This window comes from Colletotrichum jinshuiense, chromosome 10 (genome assembly GCF_051148585.1).
Source record: "Colletotrichum jinshuiense chromosome 10, complete sequence".
Lineage (NCBI taxonomy): Eukaryota > Fungi > Ascomycota > Sordariomycetes > Glomerellales > Glomerellaceae > Colletotrichum > Colletotrichum jinshuiense.
The window spans coordinates 622,660-647,112 of NC_139303.1; the positions used below are offsets into that span (position 1 = coordinate 622,660).

The window sequence follows — 24,453 nt, forward strand, 5'->3', positions numbered from 1 at the left end:
CAATAGAAGGATTCAGCTCATTATTGGGGCTGTGCAGGTATATTGTTCTTTATTTCACTTTATCAGCCCTCGAATCATATGTCCTTGATGGTCATCGGCTGAAAACCACACCGAATCCACCATACCGGTACAAGGCCAAACTTCACGACGAGCATTGTAAGGCACAGGTGAGGGGTGCGCCAATTTTCTGAGCCCCTGTCGCGAACCTGCATCAGATGAGAACATTCTACTTTACTGATAGGCCGGAATTCGAAACTAGCTTTTGTTGATTGGGAGGGGGAACCCCTAATGCCAGCCGTCGGGTTGTGGCGTTTCCAGCCGCAGATGGGCAGGCAAAAGATTGGCCGGACCTCACTCAGCAATAAGCAAAACCTGGGGGCTCAGGAATGGTATAACGGGAAACTTTTGAAGGAACACTACAATTGTCGGCAGCTAGGGCGATGTTTCATATCTATTGTCTTGAGTGCCTGATCACCAGCCGTCCTTCATCTCCTCATCTGCTTCTCCGTGATCTTGCACCGGACTCTATATATCATCAGACGGTCAACTGTCAACATGTTTGGTTTCTGATATCCAGTTGGTCCCCAAGGCGATTATTTGACGATGCCGAATGGAAGCAACTGTTAGATTACGTCTTTGCTACGAGCAAGAGTTGGAAACTTGAAGGCCCCATTCTATAATTCGTACGGGGTTTTCAAAGATCATACACCTTACCCACGTCACCAAAAATTCACAACGCCGAATTGCAACGACTTCACCGTCACGAGTAATCACGATGTCGAAGCCCACATACATACTCGTCAGGATCATTCCAAGCAATCCTGTGACACCAGCCGCTTTTCGTGCAGCGCTTCAGAACATCACCATTACTGCATATGATAAAAGTGTTCGGCCAGGCGCCGATAGAACGCTGGGAACAGCTTCCGGCTTGATCGGTTTGCCTGATCTCACCCAAAACCCCGCCGTACTCCCTCCGCTGGTCGTCCGTAACAACCCGTGGCGATTCGACAACAGCATTATCCAGCATCTCAGGTCATCATTTCTCACCCCACTATCTGTGGCCACAGCTATTATCGTGGTTGACAATGCTCAAATCGGCAACACACTTGAATATCCGACGCCGACGTCATTTGACGTCAGTCTCAAGTTGACACAGCAGGGCGGTGGAAGTCCAACCGCCATAGTTGCTGAATCTTCCATCGATTTCAATATCCAGGCTGTCACAGAAGATCTTTCCACCGCCCAGTTCACGTACATACAGGCTCCGACAGACATATATCTCACTGTTCAAGTGCCCAGCATTGCCTTGCCAAACGGCACGAGTGTCATCACCCTTAGCCGAGATGGACGTCCGCCCAACTTTGACGTCCTTCGGGTTGCCATCAACAACGTTTTGGACAAGGATAGAACGATTGGAGCACCTTCAATAGAGGGAATGACTAAGTTTCTCACTGCAGCTCAATCTCAGCAGATCGCCTCAGAGTTGATCTATAACCGCATTATTGATCCGCCACCCAAGGCGCCACTCCCAACCTCGAGTCTCGCTACCCCTATCGGCATTCCAATTTTTGAGGACCTCTACACTGACGGGGGTTCTGGGGTTTCCGACGAAGTGGACCGAATGAGGCAAAAGTTCGACGGCGAGAGAACTTCTTATCATGCTCTCCGGGACTCCGACTCGCTTCAACTTGCCAATTACGTTTTCAGCTTGGTGACCGCCGTACAAGCCGAGCTTTTTACCGTTAGAGAAGGCAAAAGAGCTGTGTTAGAGGTACCAATCAAGCCCACGGCATCACACACCTCGTCTACCGCCACTCCCAAAATCACTCTCTCTGGCAGAATAGATCCACCTGGGACAGACCCTGTGTCGCTAGACCCAGCCTTCATTGTTCCAGCGCCATTCTTCTATGCTCTGACAACTTCATACGCCCTGAACCAGGACTTCAAGAGCCGCATTCAGGTTCTCTTGACCATTCCCGCGGAAGCACTGCAGGGTTTCATGACACAGGCTATCGACGCCGGCGTTCTTGGCCCCGTGGATGCTAACGGCATCGTTGTTGCGACGACGACATTAACGACGAGCGGCGCCGTGCCTATCAACCACTTCCAGGCTATCCGCAGAATTGCAGCACTGCAGCCGTTTGTCCCGGCTTCACCAGATACGCTGGTCCAGCCTGCGAGAAACGCAGACGTGCAAAGCTTCGTTGTTGCATGGCTCTCCTACCCGGGAACGGACGAGAGTATGCTCGTCGACTTTTGGACGCCGCAGTTTGCCACCAAACAGTACCTTAGTGTTATCTTGGAGATTATCGCGCCAAACCAAGAACTTTTGATCTCCACGATAATGGCTGATCTGAGGACGCCTTCAAACACGTCAGTGACAAGCATTGACGACATAGTCAAGGTTACGGAAGATGGCTGGCTGGTCTTCTTCCAAGCCCATCAGACTCCCGACATTTTGCCTAGCAAATATTTGCTGGGAGACCTTGCTGCAAGGGTTCACAGTTTTGTCATGGACATCGCCAAGATCCTCTTCATCGCTGCGTCGGCTCAGCAGGGAGAGACCCACACGGCTTCAGACATCCCGTTTCTAGACTGGGGGTTTGACAGGGATGTCCTGGTACAGTTCTTTGCTTCATTTTCATCATTCTCTCTATCAGGCCCGTTTGGCGATTCGGAGAGGCAGGCTGCGTATGATGCTGCTCTGGGAATATTCAGCGGAGACAAGAACGTTGCAGACTTTGTCGCAGACGCCGTGAGGGAGCTATGGACTCTCTATCAACTTACAAACCTGGGAGGTACAAAACCTTGATTCCCTCCCGTTTCTTTGAATTTGGAACTCTTGTGTTTTAAGTATTGACTATAAATGATATTCTAACGCGGAATAGCTAACGTGGACTCAAAACTTCGCTTTTCCTACATGGAGGCGCTCCATGCCAGGGGGCTGACCACAGCGGCCAAGATCCTCGATATTCCTGCAGATTCCTTCCCGGATGCACTCATCGGAACAGTGGCATTCCGGAGCGCCGGAGATATCTACACACTCGCCGAAAACCTACCGTGGGATGGCAACTCTGATGACGGGCCGATACCAGGCGTGCCATTCCGCCCGGTCAATGCCGGGAACCTGGTGAACTGTATGCCACCATGCCACCTCTCCCCGCTCGGACCAGTTCAATACCTCTACGACTTGTTGGCTCTTTCAGATAACGAAGCTACATTACGCGACGTAATTGTAGCAAGGCGTGGCGACATTGGCCAGCTCCTCGTCACAAGCGCAAATCTGGACCTACCTCTGCCTGTCATTGATATCGTGAATGAGAATCTCGAGGCGTTTGGCATGGGCCTTGAACAGGAAGCTTACGAGGGTCCCATATACAACACCCTAGACGAGGGACTGGTGGAGTTGGACGTCTCTGGCGCCGACACACTCCGGACAGCCAAGCCTCTGACACAAGTCGATCTGCTACGAGCTCTCCCGCAACACTCGACGCCGCACTACCCACTCCCCAGCCCAATCATCTATGACCGCCTTAAGTCTGAGATTGGCAGACCAAGTTTGCCCTATTCCCAAAGCCTTGATGTCAACCGGACATACCTCAAGGCGTTGGGGACTTCTCGGTTTGAGTCTATGAGAACCTTCCAAAAGGACATCACCGAGCTTCCCCAAGACGCCGCGAGGGAGCCGGATGGGTTTGAAAAGGCTATCTGGCGTCTCCCAGTGCGTCATGACATAGCCATCGAATACTTGTGCATCTCACTCGAGGAGGCAACGAAGATCTTCAGTGGTAAGATGTCTAGTTCTCAGGCCCTGCAGCTTCTCGGCATCCGCAACCGAGAAATGGTGTTTATACAAGCGAGTACAGGGGCAAGCGGATTACTCCAGGTTTCCCAATTTATGGAAGCAACGGGCATCTCTTACTGCGAGTTTCTCGATCTCCACGCTAGCGGCATCGTCAAGTTTAAGCCAGACACGTACCCACCAGCGGATGAGTTCCCAGAGTGTCTGACGTGCTGCGCAGAGACGGTGCGAATAAATATTGGTTCCAAGGAGGTGGCCCTAGGAGGTTTGATCAAACTCGCCATATTCGTCCGGCTATGGCGGCGGCTGAAAGGGCGTTGTGGTCGCGACCAGGAAGTGGTGTCCATGAAAGTCCTCGCCGATATTTGTGTTGTTTTGCAGCTCTTCACCGAGTCTAATGTCAACAAGGACTTCCTGGTACAACTTTCTGCCCTCTTGATGCTAAAGGAGACATGGAATCTGACATGGACGGAACCAGGAGGCACAAGCAGCCTCTTCGCATCTGAACCGGGTGACGAACGAACTGAACTCCTCGCACTGTGGTCCGGTACAGGAAACAACACGCGTCGCTACAGGTGGGCTATCCAAGCTCTGTTAAATGGCGTGGAACGTCATAGCATTGCGACGTTCCACTGCTCCAAACGACCGGCGTCATGGAGGAAGATTATCGCGGCTAATCTGGACGACTTGGCGAGTCTCGCCGGGTTCGATGGGACTACATTCGCTTGGAATTCAAAGCCCACTTGCACAATTCGGTTTATTGAGGTACTTTCCAAGATTTACGCTTCGAATCTCACTACCGGAGAAATCATGTTCATGTTTACAACGCGGAACCATGTTCGTGGCGACGACCCCTATCCGTTTACGGAAGAGGACGAGTCCCTTGACGATCCGCTGAATGTCCCCGAAGACGATACAAAATTTGGCCTTTGGTCACTGCGTCGAAAATTGCTTCAAATACAAAATTGTGACGAAGGCGACGGTGACATTGACGATGACGAAGCTTCCAAGTGGACATGGTCCCGGATCGAGGCGACTCTCCACGAGATGGGATACACCCCCTCCTCCCATGACAACGACGCATTGCGATACTTTGCGACACACTTCTTCCCCGAGATGATGGAAGCTCACGGCCATGCAGCCCACGTGCGACCTCATGACAGACGCTTCACCACTCCACTTCCCCGTTCCCAAACCTCACCACAGATGTGGCAGCAGCAAGCTGGTAATTGCTCACCCTTCCATTTTGACGAGTACGCCTCCCACGACGATGACATGAACGACAACAACAAGGACAAAGACCAGGAACGGGGGGTCCTGTGGATCCAACTCCCCCTCCGCAACGAGGACGTCCTCGGTGCCTTACGCGACCTCCGTCAACTCAACCGCGCCGAGGCCACGGCGGTACGAATACTGTATCAACTTCCAAGAGCCACGCTAGCGCCTTTCGGTCTCATATTTTCCAACGTGGACCGGGCCGCGGACTACATGACCCAAGAGCCCAGCGAGCGGATGCGGTTCCGGTTCTTCCAACGCGAGTTCGCGGTATTTGTGCGGCGGTGTCGGATCATTGCGCACCACCTCAATGATGCGGTATCGGCGACTGTTTCAAATATTGATAGTGGTTCCGAGTGCCACTGTTGGAAAACAGGCAGTACCTGTGCCGGGATGAAAGTGGCGTGGACGATACTCTTACGACTCATTGCTGACGAGAACCGCGCACATAGTCCGTGGGAAAACCCCGACGACTCGGGTCCTCGTCCTCAGCAATTCGATTTTGATCCCGGGTTGACAGGAGGTGCGTTTGCGGCCCTCTTGGGTCTGACTGGCACAGGGCTGCTGGGAAGGTACCGCGGTGATAATACCGGCTTTCGGTGGACTGAGACCAGGGGTGGAATGAGTGGATGGGGTGCGGCGAACAACTTTTGGAACTCGCCGCTGGTCACTTTAATACCGAGTTTGTCAATGGTGCTAGATGAGAACCAGAGTCGGTTCGCGTCGTTCAAGAACGGATTTGGGCTCAACCAGTCATCTGGAAACATTCTCTCGGGGGCGGAGCCATTTATTGCCACCTGGGTGGGCGTTCTTCTCATCGAGTGTGACGGGAACTACCACTTTGCAATGAGATGTCCCATGCACGGAGGCGACGAAGGGGCGTGCCACTGCGAGAAGCTCAAGAGGTGGTCCGTTTCCGTTCAACGAGGGCAAAAGACTTGGGCTCTCCTTAATCAAGGGATGGATGATGAAGATGATAACAGCAGTAACAACAGCAACGGCAAGATTGTGCCAAACAGATATTCTAAGCCCGTCTCTCTCCGTCGCGGCGTTTACGACATCAACATCGTTTTCCGGCAGCCCGAGCCAGATTTTGATGACACAGATGATCTACGGAGGTTCCACACGGGCTTCGTTCTCAAGTACACAGGGCCGGACACCGACGACTGTCTGATTGAGGTACCCATGAAATCCCTATATATCAAACTAAAAAATGGGCCCTTTACTTCGGGAGTTGATCATGAGTCGATAATGGCACCACATCAGCCGCAGATTGGCATCAGAGGGAGATACATCTCCACCCTCCGTGACATCCGACGCACATATCAGAGGGCTTTCAAGGCAATCTTGTTCGCACAGCGATTCTGTCTCTCGGCTTGTAGGAGCAGCTGCGAGTGGGAGAGTGAGCTAGGCTACCTCCTCAGTCATCCTGAAAAGTTCCAGGGCTTATCGTATTACTTGGATGACAAGAACAGGTTTAATACTCACAGAGCCGACCTCGACTTTAACCTCCTGCCCGTCAACGATGCTTACTTTCCGCCTGACGGGGACGCGGACCAGAGGGCGGCTCCAAGCTGGAAGCGTCAGGCCGCCCTGTTTGACTGGTTCGAGAGAATATTCGACTACACGCAACTGAGGAAGTGGGTGCGGGGTGTGTGCGAGCCACCCGTTTGGCAGTTGTTCTACCACGCCAACGCAGATTCTCCACAGCCCGTGACCCATCTTGTCAGGTACTTCGGCATCGATATTGCACTCTCGAACCAGGTGCTTGAGTACTTCGAGGCGGGAGGCGACTTATGGAAGATATCAGACACGGAGAACCTGTCCGTCCTCACAGATGAACGATGGACGACCAGGGTCTGGATGGCGGGCCGGTACTTTGACCGTCTACGAAAGTGCTTCTACGCGACGATAGCGGAGCTTACTTACACCCGCCCTGCGCTCTGGGTATCGAGTCCGGACGGCAACTTGGGCGTGGACGGAACCTCAGGCAATGCCAATCTCACTCGATTCGTCCAGCGCAGCGGCCTCGCTGAGAGCGACGCACCTCCACGTCTGAGTCTGGTCGTAGAACTGAACAATCACCTCCGAACCCGAGCGCGAAATGCGCTGCTTGCTTATCTCGACTACAAAGGATATACCAAGTCGGAGCTCACAAACCGGTTGCTGCTGGATGTCGAAGCTGGTATCGATGAAACAATCACGCGAGTAGATGATGCCATTGCTGCAGTACAACGGTTCATGCAGCGCCTCGTTCTCGGCCTCGAAGGAAACACGTTCCAACCAAGCCAAAAGGCCCTAGAGCAGTGGGCATGTGAGCTTTCGTCGTTCGACAAGTGGCAGGCGGCGCAACGACGGAGGTATTACTTCGAGAACTGGATCCACTGGGAAGAGGTCAACAAGCAGTCTCAGAGTGAAAGTCTCCAGTCTCTCAAGAAATTCCTGAAGGGCGACGTTTCGACAGTGTCGGCACCAGTCCGCAGCCAGTTCTGGCAGCAACCCCAGCTTCCAGCAGCACCTGGAAAGCACGGCATACCAGCCACCCAATCCTTCGCCCTCGCTGTACACGACTCATCTCGGGCTCTGGACGAGGGGCTCCATATTCTCGGTACTCCGAATGATAGTGCAAGGCCAACGTGGCTCGCAAAGGCGTCTAGCTTGGCGGCGATCAAAAATCCGGACAATACTTTGAGAAGCGGGCAGAACAACAACGGTCAGCATCACGACACGGTGCATGCGTCTAACCATGTAGACAGCCCTGACATCAAGGATATTGCCCGCATTGTCCTGCCTGGAGCCGAGTCGCTCTCCGCAATTCCTATCTGGATCCAAGCCGCCGTCCGTCTCGGCACCCGCTTCATTCGCGTAGCTGCATCCGGTGTTTCGACCGGCATCCCCTACCAGCCCTCGTCTTCGTCTCCATCGTACTGCTGTGACTGCAGTCGATCTCACCCCCGTGGTATGGATGAGTACTACTTCTGGCTGGAAGACGCGCGACGTTTTGACCCAGCTGATGCACCCGCGCCCCAGAACGCCGACCTACACGCCAACATGCCCAGCAGCACAAATCCACCCCTTGACTCACTCGGTCCTCAGATTGACCCACGCACGCGTGACGCCGACCCAACCTCGGACTGGGACTCACCTACGCCGAAGATGCTGGCCTGGAAAGCCCAACCACAGGTCTTTCTGCGATGGACCCGCGTGCACCAAGGCCAGCTACTGGATCCGCGCCGCTCGACTGAGGGAATTCCCCTGACAGAGAACGAGGTGGGGGACGTGTATCTCGATCTTGCTGGGAGACACTTTGACTCGCTTTTCCTCAATGTCGTGAATGGCGGCGGCAGGGGGTTTAGGTACGATATCGCCACAGACGCGGCAACGGTTATACCCGAGGCCGTGACGAGTACCGACCCGCCGGCGCTACCACTGCCGGCAGTGCTGTCTACATCCCTCGCGGCATTTCCGTACTTCTTGTATCTGCCGCCGGGTGCGCCACTTGCTCCCATTGGGACGTTTGGGACCTCATTGGTAGTGGCGACATCCCTTCGTGCTGATTGTCAGTACGAAGAGGCAACGAACTGGTTACGACTTGCGTATGACCCTTTAGGCAGGGATAATACCTGGATGCAGTGCCGGTTAAGGGAACAGGCGCTTGCTCTATCCGACGTTGGGGACGAGGAAGAAAAGCACACAGGTTTCTCAGACAGCGACTTGAATTTATTCAGTCTCTCTTTTAGGCTTATTGGTGCCCGGGAGGCTGCTGCTGACGGTCCCGTGAGGGACAGTGAGGGGCATAGCCAACTAGACCTGCCTTGCTGCCCTTCGTCACCTGTCAAGGCAGGAAAAGCGCGGGGCCGGGCAGCAGTGTTGGAATATCTGGAGACTCTACTGGAATGGGCCGATGCCCTGTGCGCGCGCAACTCTCTTGAGACCTCGCAGCGAGCCAGTACTCTACTCAGGGTCATTGAAAGCGTTCTAGGCCCGGCCCCCATCCAAGTCAACGCCAGCGACAATACGGATGGGAGAATGACAGTTGCCTCGTTCCATCCATATGCCGCACCGCTCAACCCGAGACTGGTGGAACTATACGCCGGCGTTGCAGACAGAATGTCATCATTGCGAGCCACCCTCAACAAGGGACGGCTCAGTAACGGCGCCGTCGGACTCGATGCAGCACAATTTGGGTCTCATCAACGGTTTGACGTTATACCAACAAGACACAATGTCACTGATGAAATAGGGGCGTGTGGCGCTCTATGCTGCTTCTCGTGCTGCCACCCTTACCGCTTCAGCTTCGTTCTTCCCAAGGCACAGTCCTGGGCGGCTCTGGCCAAGGCGACGGCTGGGTCGATGCTTTCGGCCATGGAAAAGGCCGACGCCGAAGCGCTCTCGTCCCTCCGGCTCTCGCAGGAGCGGCAGATGACGGAGCTCGGGCTCGACGTCGCCAAAAACGCCTACCGGGCGGCCGACTGGGATGTGCAGGTTTTGGACAGGCAGATGGCGCACGCGCTGACGCGACTACAGCACTACCAGAAGCTGCTGCAGAGCGGGCTCAACACGGGCGAGAACGCGCACGTGTTTACGACCGGGGCGTCGACGGCAAGCCGCACGAGCGCCACGGTTGTCGACGGCGTGGGACAGGGCATGGCGTCGGTGCCTGATATGTGGATGGGCATGGCGGGCGTCTACGGCACGCCCCTGCAGTTCCAGCAGATGCCCATGGGCGTGAAGCTGGGGACAGGGTTTGCGGCAGCAGCCCGCATTCTCAACACCGTGGCCGACATCTCGGCGACGGGTGCGGGGCTGTCGCTTACGCAGGCTGGCTGGGACCGCCGCGAGGATGAGTGGCAGCACACCGCCGACATCACGACCATTGAGATCACCCAGATAAAGCGGCAGAGGCTGGCAGCACGCCGGCGTCTGGATACCGCCCTGCGGGAGCTGAACAACGCCCAGCGCCGCATCGAGCACGCCGCCGAGGTGCAGGACTTTGCCCGAGACAAGACCTCGCGCTACGCGTTGTATCTATACCTGCAACAGGAGAACGCCGCCCTGTACCGACAGTGTTACGAGGTTGCTCTGCGCTCAGCACGGGAGGCGCAGCAGGCTCTTCGCTTCGAGCTCGGCGACGACACTCTCAACACGTTCATCCCGAGCGAGGCCGAGTCGTGGGACAGCCTACACTCCGGCCTTTTGGCTGGCGAAAAGCTTGAGCTGGCGCTATACGCGATGGAGCGGGCGCACATGAACCGACACTGCCGCGAGTATGAGCTACAGAAGCACGTGTCACTACGACTGCATTTCCCAGCAGCGTTTGTCCTGTTGAAAGCGACGGGCTCTTGCGAGGTGGACCTGCCCGAGTGGTTGTTCGACCTCGACTACCCGGGCCACTTCATGCGGCGCATCCGATCCGTGTCGCTGACGGTTCCGTGCGTAGCGGGGCCGTACACGGGGGTTCATTGTAAGCTGCAGCAGCTGAGCAGCACCATCCGGTTCCGTCCCGCCAGAGAGACTAGGGATAAGTGCGGCTGCTGCTCGCCTAAGATGAATAATAACAAGGCGAAAGATGGTGGTCAGTGGAGAAGTCCATGCCCCAGCGACCCCAATGTTTGGCGCCGCTATGCCGGCACAGAGGCCATCGCCACGTCAGCCGGCCAGAACGACGCGGGTCTCTTCGAGCTCAGCTTCAGCGACCCGCGGTATCTGCCGTTCGAGTACACGGGCGCCGTGTCACGGTGGCGCATCGAGCTGCCGCCCGACAACAATCAATTTGACTTTGACAGCCTGAGCGACGTGGTGATGCACATCAACTTCACGGCGCGTGAGGGCGGGCCAGAGTTTGCAAAGGAGAGTAACATCCTCGCCCAAGCTCATGTTCCCGGTGATGGGTGGCGGTTTTTGGACATCAGGCATGAGATGCCAGAGGTTTGGAATGTGTTGCGGGACGATCGTGTAGGGTGCGAGGGCTGCAAAGAGAGGGATGCCGATGAAGATGATTGCGGTTGTCGTGGTGACGGGGTAGGAGAGGACCACTATGACCATCATCTGCATCGGCATAAGCAGCTGCATTCACAAGAAAGGCGGAAGAAAAAGTCGACGCGTCATGGGCGACAGTTCACCCTCGCTCTAACGCGGCACAAGTTTCCTTTTCTCAATGGTCGCCGCGGCATCGTCGTCACGTCACTGCATCTTCTCCTCGACACCAAGGAGACTTGCAATCTAGCCACGACAAGTATCCATTTCGTGCCGCCGCACCGGCCCGGGGAAGCGGGATGTGTTGACACGGAAGACATCCCTCTTGTGCGCGTCGAAGGAGGCATGCTGAAGGGCACGCTGGTTTTGAAGCAGCCTATTGTGCTAGACAACGCAAAGTTTGATGCGCGAGGCCGACGAGGAACTGTTGAAGACGCAGTGGGCACCTTTACACTGCCGTGTGAGTTGAAAGGGGTGTGTGGTGCGTGGCTTCTGTGTAGTTATGGCAGTCGCGATCGGGAAGCTTGTGCAAGTGTTGCTGCTGGGTGCTGCGACGAGTGCTCATAATGACGAATAGCCTTAATTTGCGTATTTAATTAGTTGAATGCTTCCTTTTGGCTTATATTTATTGAGTCAGCGCCATCTTGAGTTGTCAACCAGGGTTAAACAGACACAAAGCCCACCTACCTGAACCTTGCCCCTGTACATGAATATGCTACATCTACCAGGCCCGGTATGTCTTACTTGTTCCCTTCTGTCACGAGAGATATAAGGCGTTAATTGCTGCCCGCAATTAACGGCGTCGTTTTTGTGACAGTTATGAGCCCAGCTTGCCCGCTACTGTGCCAGAGTGGTTAAGTGCAGCATTATCCCTTTGTCTAAGACATCCATAGAGCCCAGCATTCGATCCCCGCATGAGGCGGTCTGCATCACCTAGACTTTGGCGAGATGTACCCAATTAGAAGGTTGATTTAAGTATGTCGGATCCGCATGTGCTGCGAGGAGCAATGAGAATCTGGGGGGTGTGTCACGAGAGATATAAGGCGTTAATTGCTGCCCGCAATTAACGGCGTCGTTTTTGTGACACCTTCGTATATAACTATTTAGTGGACCTAGGTAATTTTTGTATTTTTGGGCGGAAGTTGATGACCCAGAGAGAACATAGAACATCGCCGGCCCGGTGACAGACTACAATGAATACCCTCATCCTGGTCTCCTCACTAAATATACCCCCGTAGGCTGTAGAAGGGGCAATGTCTATCTTCACACGTAATATATATGATCTTCAATGCATATATGCCTATTATATCTTACGTTGATCTACACGGTCCACAATGCTGAAAGACGGACAAGAAATCAAGAACCTGTCTCTATTCAACCGCACAAAGTACAATATGTCTATAAACGTACATAGACACACATACAAGTAATATAATGAGGCCAATGTAGCTTACATACTGATTCAACACCAATCTACTACCTAACGGCGCATTCTTGCCGGGTACAGAAGAGACAGAGGCTTTGCAATTAGCCCTAATCGTGCGTTCCATCATAAGCCATAAGATAATAGGCAACGCGCCTCCCGGGGTGGGAACCACCATTAAGCTGTTCATTTCATACACCTCGGGGTCCAGGTCGCCAGTTTTAGTGTCCACGTCGAAACCCAAGTCGATGACCAACTTGACACCAGGACCCAGCATAGACGGCTTGATGACTCCACCCCTGTTAAGTTCCGTCATGACAATAGTCTGGCGCTTGCGGTCGATCATCGTTCCCTCCCATTTCGGCAGCATCTCGACGAACTGGAAGCGGCGCTTCAACTCTGCCTTAAACCCCGGCGTAATGATGTTGGTTCCCCCGAGAATGACAATGTCGAGGTCGAGCATCCAGACCTTGTGGTATGCGGCAAGCAGGCGCTTCACCGCATCGAGCGCAATGTTGCTGGCGTTTCCTCCTGCGTACTCCTCCACGTGCTTCTGTCTGGTTATGCTGTACATCACTTGGCACTGGGAAAGGTGCTTCGGTATGGGTCGCTGGACCAGAATGCCGTGAGTGCGATCGTCTTTGTTGAGTTGGTCAATTTTGCCGAGGACCTCGTCGATCGATGCGTTTGGCCGGAGCTTGTGCGAGGTATAGCCGATTCCGGCCTACAACCCGATTAGCTATGGAATGCATGGGGATTATAGTACGGGGCTGTACCTTGGCCGCCACCTCGGCTTTGAGCTTCAGGTAATCTCGGGCATCGCTACCAGTATCGAAATATAGCACGGCCAGCGTGGGTGTGATACCGTCTCCGGATCGGTTATGCCCGAGGCACCACCGCTCTATACTATCAACTATAGGCTTGCCTTTGAGGAGGCATGCCTGACTCAGGTGACTGACAGTGAGTCGGAGATCATTCTTCTCGACAATGAGCCCTGTCCCAGGCCTGTTCGAGGACATAACGAAACGTAGGTGCAAGCAAAAGGGCGGGAAAGGGCATCTTCAAATGCCGTAATCAACATGACCGAACCGTCTGCTTTTGTAGTTTGCTGTATCAGCATGCAAACGCACGGCCATCCCTCCCGGTGGGCCGTGTCTAATTGATGTCTCAATCCCGACTGCAGGCCAACGCAGAGCGGTGGACAATACATGAACACAAAGGGCCGAGGCCAATGACGTGTCCGCAACTAAAACATGCATAAGCAAGCGCATTTGGCAGTAACAAACACAATGGACAACACAACTAATCAGGCGACGCCGCCCACGATTGGAGGTTGTAGTTAAGGCGACCATTGGGGGGGGGGGGTAACCCGACCACCCCACTGATTTTTATGAAAATAGGTGGGTCAACCCGACCATGAGGGCAAACTTAGATAAGCGAAATTAATTAGCTGTAATTTTTTTAGGTAGGTTAACCCGACTACACTAAATCAATTTAATTGCTACGCCTAATTCGATTTCCTTTACTTCCCTATCCTATTTATAACGCGTCCGCTTTTAGCCTTCTAAAAGCGTTTTTAAATTAATTCCAAATTAATTCGTATAGCAACACCACTAACAGCAATTATACCTACCTTATATAAGACTTCTGTAAGTAGTAATTAGTTTTAAATTGATTCCAAACTGATTCTAATTATTAAGCAGCCTTATTATACTATATACTATAAGGGCATTCTTAAGGAGGACGGTAAACACTACCGCCTGCCTAACTTACCCCCCTACTAGTTTAATAAGGTATATTTCTGATTCTAAATTAATTTTAAACTAATTCTAAATTAATTCTAACTTATCTACCTTTTTTTAGAGAGGTTAGATTATTATTACCGCTAGAGAGGTCTACTACTAGTTCCCTATTAGTAGAAAAAGTCTTTATACTAATATAAGTTTTAATAATCGGTTTTAAATTAATTCTAAATTAATTCTAACTGGAATAAGATATCTAATTCTCCTTAAAGTCTAACAACTGCAACTACATTATACGTTATAAGGTTAACAGCATCCTAATTACTATTAAAGGTAAAAAGTCCGGCGCTAATTCTATTAATAATAACGTTTAAGCTGGGCGTAAGTTTATAATTAGTTCTAAATTGATTCTAAACTAATTCTAAATCTCTTTCTAGTTTTCTTTAAACGCCTCCTCTAAATCCGCTAGGGTTATACCTAAACTAGCAAGCTGGCTACTCCCTTTAAGAAGAAGAAGCTAGTTGTAAAGCTTACTGTCTCTATCTTTAAGGGCGGAAAAACCCCTAGCGCTATAAGTAATTCTAAACTAATTCTAAATTAATTCTAAAACTAACGTTAAATAGCCTAACACTAAGGAGATACGTTATATACTAGGTATAAAGGGTAGCGCTACTAAGTGCGACTATTATAAGGAGGCTGGATAATATAAGTTTATAAATTTATTCTAAATTAATTCTAAATTGATTCTAAATCTAACATCTAATAGCTTACCCTCCTGCTATATATAATAATAAGTATAACACCTAGGCCTATTTCAAGCATAAGGAGTCTAAGGCTAAGACTAAAAAGGAGGTTAAGGAGGTTAAAGAGGATAAGGATGAGGATAAAGAAGATAATAAGTAAATTACTTCTAAATTATTCCTAAATTAATTTAAAATTAATTCTATAAGAAAAACCGGCGTTTAAGATACTATAGTTAGGAATTAGGATATTAAGTCCTAAATTAATTCTAAATCGATTCTATACTCTAAACGCTTTCTAAATTTTAACTTTATTTTAATTTTTAACTTTAATTTCTAAGTTAATTATTAATACTTTTAAAGTATATAATTAACTTGTTATTATATTTTATAAATTCTAATTAAAAGAAAATATTACTTAATATTTTTACTTTATTAATAGTATTTTAAAAACTTATATTATAAAATATAACTAATATAAATATTTATTATTTATTTATATATAAATTATTATTAAAATTTAGTTTATATTTAAATTTAAAATAAACAAATATAGGTAAATTTAAATTTATATTAATAGTATTTTAAAAGCTTATAATATAATAATTAATTAATTACTATTAACTATATATAGTAACTTATTATATATAAGTAAATTAAAAAAACTACTTTCTAAAAAATAATATTAAATTAAATATAATTATACTAACTAAATAATATTATTTTAATATATAAATTTTAATTATAAATAAGTTTCTTAGTTATTTACCTATATATTATACTATTTATTTAAAACTATATTAATAAACTAAGGTGTAAATAATAGATACTTTTAAAAACTATAAATTAATTATAAATAAGTTTATAATATATTCTAAATAGATTCTAAAACAATTTATAAAGGTAACCCGTTTTCTTACGCCTAATTTAACCTATACTCTCACTTAGTATTTATAATCTTAATCTCTTAAAGCTTTATAAGTTGTAGTTGCCTTTTAATTTCTCTTCCTCTTTACTCTTCTTCTTTATCCTGGCTATATATTACCTCGTTATAGTAATTCTCTATAAAGGTATATAAAAGACTACTTTAATATCGGCGGGGTGTATAAGATCTAGATCTCTATATTACACCTAAAGAAGAAGCTACTATAAGATTACGCTCTTCTCTTATAATAGAAGGGCTACAGCTTGGAAAGGTAGATTTAGAAGCAGTAGATAAGCGTTTAAAAAGCAGCCTTTTAATACGGGCTTCATCCTTTTACTCTTATTAAGCTTATCTTTTAGCTTATTTTAATTCTAAATTCATTTAGAAGTAATTCTAAATTAATTTACTACTAAATTTAAAGGTAAGGTTATAAACTTACTTAACCTTACTATAGAAGCACTATATCTACTAGTAAGTGATATATCTCTCTAGGTAAATCGAATACCTAATCTTATAAATATCTTATCTTGCTTTATAATATATTAGTTATATTTATTATAACTAAATTAGAAATAAGTATAAAATCGATTTAGTATTAATTTAGAATTAATACTTACCTTTAGATACAACCTAGAAGTAGTATATATCAACTACTCTAACAGTAAGAGGCTTTATATAGAACCTCTACTATATTTATATATAAGCGAAAGAGATCTTAGTATTCAGCCTTAATCTTTATATAGGCTTTATTTAGGCTACAAGAGATAGTCTTATAAGCCTTATACCTAGCCTAATAAAATAGCTTTAGTTCTTTTAAATTCTCTTAGTATTAGTTTAAAATCGATTTAGAATTAATTTAAACTAACCTTCTAGAGCTCTATATAATGCCTAGTAGTCTACCGCCATCTAATAGAGGAGTAAAGCCTGCATACAGCTAAATAAAGAATCTAGGCCTTTATTAAGGCTATAATACTCTTTAATCCCTTATTTAAAATAGACTATATAGAAGTATATACATCATTCAACATGCTAATCTTAAGGATGTAATTAAGGATTACAGGTTAATAATAGGAAGTCCCTAAAGCCTAACTAGAAATTAGTAGTAATTCTAAAATAGTAAAGAATTAATTCTAAATTAATTCCTTACTAATTACGTTCTTATAATCCTAGTTAACAGTTATACTAAGGAGGCCTTCGCTATAAATATACTACCACTTAACGGAGTAGTTATACTAAGCCTTAAGGATCTTAAAGACGATAGTATACATCTTAATGTATATCTCTATTAATTTAGTGTTTGTAAATATATAAAGAAGAGGGATAACTAAAGGATTTAGAATATATCTTAAATCAGTTTAGAATTAATTTAAAATATATTACCTTTTAATAATATAGTACTATAATACCTCTAGATTACTTTAACCTCTAAAGTTAACCTAAGGTGCTTATAGTTAGTATCTACTTTAAATATATAAAATGCCTTTTTTTTCTATAGTTTAGCTTATTCCTTATAAAAGGCAATACATAAGAAGTTCTTTCTATCATCCTTAAAGTATTAGATATACTAAAAAGAAAAATTAGTTATAAATAGATTTAGAATCAGTTTAGAATTAATTCCTTACTTTAAGATCCTTTCTTACTTAAGCGTACTAAAACTTATATTATACAGCTAGATGTAAGCAGCCTACTGGAAAGGAAATAGCCTCTTGCTTTTATAAAATAGACTATAGGTAGTCCTTATTAGTAAAGCTTTTATAAACATTAATAATACTCTTCCCGCCAAACTCTTAGTAGAACTCTTAAAGTTCTTATAATTAAAGGAATATATCTAAACTAATTAGAAATTTATTCTTTATTAATTCTAAATTACTTACTTAGACCTATCCTTAGTTGATTTATCTTTTAAATCACCCTTTAGAGCCTATAGATAATATATATAGGTGCTTTAACTAAAAGGGGAGGAGGGTAGCAGTAGCAACTATAAGATGTAATTAAAATTATTAGTATAGCTATAAGATCAACTAAAACGTAGAAGTTCTATTAAACTAGATAAGAAATAGATAGTAGAGGTAGTTGAGTTTTATAGGAGACGTCTAGAAAGGAAGTAGTTAGAAATCGATTTAGAATCAGTTTAGAATTAATTACTAACTGCAAACTCTTTTTCTTTTATTAAAAGCAAAAAAGTAGTATTCTTCTTCTTCTTCTAAAATCTCTTCTCCTTAAAGGATAAATAAGATAATATTCTATTAAGACTATAATTTAATTAAAGGAAATCTAATATAATAACTTTTATTCCTATAACCTTCTTCACCCTAATAAATATAGTATGCTTATAGTTAAGTAGTTTTAGGGATATACTAAAGTAATTAGTTTTAAATTAATTTAAAAGTAATTAAAAATCAATTTATTAAGTAACTTACACTATAAGCAGACTCTTTAATAATAAGTATATAGTCTTCTTATATATTAGTATATGTAATCCCTTTCTTAAAGCGGGATAATTAAGCTTTAGCCTAGCTAGATATTAAAATAATAAGAAAATAATTCTAAATCGATTTAGAATTACTTACCTAACAGCCTTCTTTTATAGACTTAGCTGTAGGATAGATTACTAAATAGCTTTAATCTCTATAACGATTTCTACTATAACCTTTATATAGTTCCAACAGGAAAGGTCTTAATTAAAGTAAGGGCAAGCTTTCCCCCTTATATATAAATATATTATACGTTTATATATAGTATTCTAAAGGAAGGCTGAAGTTGTAATCTTTTTAAGGTAAAAGCGGAGCTTATTATACTAGATCTAAATAGTATAGATTTAGAATAAGTTTTAAATCGATTTAGAACTAACTTTAAATTACTTACTAAATCCTATAATACCTTTATAAACTCTTTATTAAGAGTCCTTATATCTACTATATATAGGACGCCCTTATTACTTATCTCTAGGTACTTAAGTATAGTTAGAGTAAATATAGTTGTCTATATAAAAAGACAGTTATTATAAAGAGTATAGTAACCTCTTTTAGATGGTTCTAATAAGATAAATACAGAAGGGCTTTCGTATTTAATAACATTCTAAATCGGTTTAAAATCGATTTAGAATCAATTAGAGATTAGTTACTTATAATTCCTTTATATAATCTCTATATATTAACATGCTTATATAGCATAATATCTTCTTATATCTCTATATCACTAAGGGTAATACCTTAAAAGATTAAGGTTACACCCTAAAGGAGAGGGAATATAGTAGAGGCTATTGTAACTAGTCTGGAAAGTAATAAGAATTAATTTAGAATCGATTTCAGGTCTAAGATTTATACTGTAAAAGGTTGAAGTTCATAACGCGATTAAGATTACCCAACCATGGTCGGGTAATCTCAATCCAAGGTCGGGTAATCTCAATTACGCCCCACATCTCCCATACTAAATAAGTGGGGTGGTCGGGTTACCCCCCCCCCCCAATGGTCGCCTTAACTGTAGTCTCCACGATTAAACCCCGTACTCACTTGACAATTCCAGGGGCTAGCCGAGGCTAAAATTGCTAACAACTGGTCCGCTCACCCCTCTAATGGTCTCGGCCATGCAGCAACACGCAACAGCGCGGGAATAGGCAGTCGAAACATTCGATTGTCATAGGTCGCATCCCGACTAGTGGCGGGTAAATAGGCTGGCTTTGTACAGCTTCCTTTTCCCTTCCTCGTATATTGCTAGGCCACAGAGCTGCTGTGGCATAGCAAGGATAACGGCGCTGAAGCCACCACTGTGCAGCTCACTATTCTTGAGTGCAATCATTTACTTGTTGGCTTCGTTGCACCCTCTCCTGCTCCATCCTCAAGGCGCCAGTTTCGCTATTAAATAACCTCGTGTAGAACAAGAGCTGCAATAACATTATAAGATTTAATGGTAACTACTACGTAAGTCGAGAGGATCTGATGGTGTGCAGCGCCGTGATCTCGGGCTGGTGAATGAGATGAGCCCGCCGCATACTCACTGGAACCTTGTCCACGCCAAGTGCCCAATTGATCGCTGTAAAATCCGATATCGCAATGTCTGCCCAATCCACTGAGGGTTTGGTCGGAAGATGTATGTTCCATACCCACCAATGAGACAGCAGGCGCGCACCCCGCCGATAAGCAGCTGGAATAGTGGGTCGACACTTCTGCCTAAAACCGCACGTGATCTGGCGATGTCTCCGCGTATGTATGTGACACGGGGGTCGCGCTAAGCACGCGTCCATCCAGGTTGGAAGCCATGGCTGTACACCCACCCCCAAGACAGCCCGTAATAAAAGCATAATAAAAACCAATTAAACAGCAAATAGGACCTTATTCCTCAAGCATTGTCGTGATTTGCTTTTTCCCATTTTTTCTTTTTTTTCCCTTGGTCACTCTAATCGTAACACTCCGAGGCCATTGTCGATATGGATTTGGACGTCGACAGCTCCTCACCCATAGGGGAGAACCCGGAGATCACAAAGAGAGACGGCTTTTTCCACGATTTCCGGACTGCCCTCGCCTCTCATTTGGCTGTATTCACCATCGGAGGCACGGTTAAACCATCAAAGCCAGTCACAATCCGTTGGGACTCGGACGACTGCGGCACCGCCAAAGGTTGCAAGGTATCTCTGCCTGTTACTGACGATGGGGCCCAGGACTCGGCCTCGTTCGAGACACTCGTCAAGGATTGTGATCCCGCTACCTTTGGTCGGCGTGAAGAGGAAGTCTTTGACGAGGATTACCGAAAGGCCGGCAAAATGGACACAGATGCGTTTTGTACCGATTTCAACCCGTATGAATATGGCATCATGGACACCACCATGCAGGCCCTTGCCAACACGATCGACGGCTATGGCGTGGGAAACTGCCGCGGCCTACGAGCCGAGCTTTACAAGTTGAATGCAAGTTTCCCAGCCGTGTCGTTGTTCCTCTCATCCATTTGTTGGTGCTGACCGTCGTCCCTCCCTGTCAGGTATACTCCTCGCCTTCGGGAAAGTTCAAACCACACGTCGATACGCCTCGGTCGGATGAGCAGATGGGTTCCTTGGTTGTCTATCTTCCGCACCCTCATAAAGGTACGCTGGAGCTGCTTTGCTGGTGGATTGGATGCTGATGTGGATTGTGCCCACCGGCAGGCGGACAACTTGCTGTCCGACACCAAGGCAGAGAAGTCATATACGATTGGGGCTCGCCGATCGGGCCCGAAACCCATAACGTCAGCTGGGCAGCCTTCTTCTCCGATTGTGAACACGAGGTCCTTGAGGTGACGGAGGGACACCGTGTGACACTAACATACAACCTCTACTGGTCCTCCCATGGGCCGTCCGCCATGGCTACCTACAACAACGCGCTAGACCTCCGGCGCCTCCCTTTCTACAAGCCTCTCTTAGGGCTTAGGAATTCCACACCTTACCTTCCCCGCGGTGCGTATTCTTACTTTTTTGTTATCCAATCTCTCATAGGAGAAAAGATAAAAGTATCCAGACAAACTGACGGCGATACAGGTGGCATGATCGCCTTTACTTGCACCCACTCATATCCGCACACTTCCAACTCTGCGACCAATAACCTCCCAGCCGGCCTCAAGGGCCTCGACATGATCATGTACCAGACCCTGCGGAAAATATTTGATCATGCCGTTGTCACCGCCGTCCTCGACGACGGACCGCGGGAGAAAAGGGTCCGCGATAGGGGATGCTGGATGGACGAGAGCGACTCCGAGTCGGCAGACCCGTCTGAAATGAAATACGCCACCCGCAACGCCTTCATATCTGACCGCGTGCGTTCACCCATTGCTTGGGAGGGTTTTGATGATGACGACCAGCCGCCCGACCCGGCATCACTGGGGGGGTGTGCCGATGGCTACTTCCAAGCCTACTTTCCCCAACGTAAGGTCGTGTGGCTGAACCATTTGCCGGGACATCATGACCCTAGTGAAGTCGCCGTGACGTACCTTACTGTGAGAGAATCCTGCCGTCCCTCGACCAGAAGCCGGGTACCCACTTGCTGACTATGCCTTGACAGTATGGAAACCAGCCGGGCCTCGGGACGTACTACTCCTCCGCTGTGATTGCAGTCAACATCCCACCCCTTAAAGATGTCGAGATGGAAGTCGGTAAAGTTGAAGACTGACTGCGGTGGCTGGGTTGAGAGCCGAGAGAGCCGAGAGAGCCGAGAGAGCCGAGAGAGTCGAGAGCAAGACAGTGACGGAGGGCCACCACGTCGATGTGGCGGCTGCGAGTGGGGCAAGAATAACCAGAAAATATCACCATTCGCTAGGATCGATAACTGGAATAGTTACCTCAGCTGAATGGTAACTACACATATGTCAAGGTGGCATATAGAGTTCTCTTGTCGATTTATCAAGGACGTAGAGTGGCAGCCATAAACAATTGGTTATAGGCTGCGAAAGTAAATGGTATTAGAAGAATCAGTATTTAACAAAAGCCAATGAAATAAATCAAAGAGACGGTGCCGGCGCGATGCCAAACCAACTACACACCATCCAAGCCAGATACACAACACCGGCAGTTAGAGTTATTATTGAAACGGGGTCACCTCGTCACGCAATCGATCAAAACCAAGGTCGAACCCCATCGTTGTCGTGGAAAACCCACGAAACTTTGGTGTTTTGGAGTTGATGAACCGAGAGAGAGCAAAGCTCACGAGTTGAAAGTGGAACCAGAAGCAAGCAACTAAAACGAAAAGTCTTAATGCCTTGGATGTATTGGCTGAATCAGTAAAGGCGGTGTCGCAGCGAGGAAGCAAGGTAAGGCCGGGACTCTGGCATGTCAAAACACCAGGGCCCCGGTCATGATTCATAATCCCGGTCTCGGCCAATTATCTCACACGCACAACAGAACGACGGCACATTCCTGTCAGATGTGATCAAGGCTCTACATGTTCTAGCTTCTGCGACTTACTTTGCGTGTTTCTCTTTAACTTTGCTGCCTAGCTCCTCAGCTGAAATGAACTTGACAGCATTTTTACTGATGGATATTGTGGAACGGCTATCAGTTTTGTACAGTAGCACCCGCCGCTCCGTATGCACTGCGTGCTAACCAAAGCCGTGAAAATACTTGGAGTCAGACTCAACTTAACCAATGATATCAAAGCTCGATCAGGAAAGCCAATTCCTCATGTTACGGCAGAGGAAGTGGAACGGCACTAGCGCCAAAGGCTGGGGATTACGTTGGTTTTCGTTGCACTTTGGTTTTAGTTTAGTTTACAGAGTATTCCAACTTGGGTCGGTTCAAATTAATTCAGTTTTAGTTGAGTGGAGTCTTGGTTCAGTTTAGTTTAGGCTTATGTGCCTTAGTCTTGATTCAACTTAACTTAGTTTAAGTTAGTTCGGCTTAGCTGAGCTCGGCTAGCTTTAATCTGGCTTAATCCTGTCTGGTTTAGATTAGTTTAGTTTAGCAAAGTTGAGTTAAGTTTAGCGCGGTTAGTTTCTTTACATTACAGGATCTTGCGACTCTGCAATTCTTTACCGTTATGACAGCAGAAGATGTTTCTAGAATTTGCTTTCGGATTGAAGGCAGTCATTGGTTCTGCTGGTCCTAAGGACTCTTGTAGACAAGAAGGACCACCAACTTGGTGACGACAACACACGAAAACGCGTCATTGATTATTCAGTCAAAAGTCAAGCAATGCGGTGGCTGAATGGGAGAGATACTGAGAGGTAGACCAAGATGCAGCGACAACTGCAACTTGGCAAGAGGTAACAGTACACGCAGTAAGATGCACAAATGAGCCGATTCGCGCTATAAACAAATTCGAGTAGTAATCTTGCGGGGCGTCAAATACATATTGATTTCACGTCAGGTACTAGATTCGTCGGCGTACCAATGTGGACATCATAATGATCGCTCATATCCCTGCAGTGGGCACGATTCCTTTCAAGCGTTTTCAAACAGACCTGGAGGACAAAAAGTTTCACTCCTTGAACCACACTAGTTCAAGGCGTCTCTATGACCAACGCGGGGCTCGAACCCGCAGCCTTCAGATTGCTAACTGGTAGAAGTCTGACGCGCTACCATTGCGCCAGCCGGCCAATGTGGTTTAAACGAGGCTCAGATGGAGATCAAGTGGCGGTGGGGACCCGCATCTCGTGGAGATCGTGGGCCCGGCGCTGGTCCCGATTGTTCACCTCGGCCATCACTGAATTGGAAGCGAGTTGTGGCACGGTGCATGAGTCAATCAATATTAACATAGGATTCTTGCTATATAATCATTATGCCATCTAGGCAAGTATACGAAGAGGCATTAATCAAAGTAGCAGTCTAGCACTGCTTCTCTGTCGCCGTCGGTCACTTTCTCCCCCGGTTTCTTTGGCTGGCGCTTGATGCAAAAGTGCCCGTTTAGAAGCGTGTATTAATCATAGTTTTCTCGTCTTTTGACTCGTTACTTATTCTCCTGCAAACCCAGTATACTAGAAGATATCGAGTGCACGTAGCGTTCTTTGCCCTGGCTGTATTCCATACGTTGTCGACCATGACACAAACTCTATTTCGGCTTTCTCATGTTTGAGTGAATATCCGCAAACCCTCTCTGATTCGTGCATAACAA

At 47.1% G+C, this 24,453-nt stretch overlaps 3 protein-coding genes across 3 annotated transcripts; 2 read left to right on the forward strand and 1 right to left on the reverse strand.

Moving 5' to 3' along the window:
* Window positions 1-775: 775 nt before the first annotated feature.
* Window positions 776-11,630, forward strand: EsH8_X_000164 (uncharacterized protein; the record flags this gene model as incomplete). The annotated part of the gene is made up of 4 exons (XM_083274252.1): window positions 776-2,798; window positions 2,889-11,032; window positions 11,222-11,513; window positions 11,563-11,630. The coding sequence occupies 4 exons, from the start codon at window positions 776-778 to the stop codon at window positions 11,628-11,630; spliced, it is 10,527 nt and encodes a 3,508-aa protein (XP_083119644.1).
* Window positions 11,631-12,580: 950 nt separating this feature from the next.
* EsH8_X_000165 (uncharacterized protein) lies at window positions 12,581-13,495 on the reverse strand (the record flags this gene model as incomplete). Its single annotated transcript, XM_083274253.1, has 3 exons — window positions 12,581-12,586; window positions 12,652-13,200; window positions 13,253-13,495. The coding sequence occupies 3 exons, from the start codon at window positions 13,493-13,495 to the stop codon at window positions 12,581-12,583; spliced, it is 798 nt and encodes a 265-aa protein (XP_083119645.1).
* Window positions 13,496-20,309: 6,814 nt separating this feature from the next.
* Window positions 20,310-22,017, forward strand: EsH8_X_000166 (2OG-Fe(II) oxygenase; the record flags this gene model as incomplete). Its single annotated transcript, XM_083274254.1, has 5 exons — window positions 20,310-20,786; window positions 20,858-20,960; window positions 21,021-21,308; window positions 21,390-21,844; window positions 21,910-22,017. The coding sequence occupies 5 exons, from the start codon at window positions 20,310-20,312 to the stop codon at window positions 22,015-22,017; spliced, it is 1,431 nt and encodes a 476-aa protein (XP_083119646.1).
* Window positions 22,018-24,453: the final 2,436 nt, after the last annotated feature.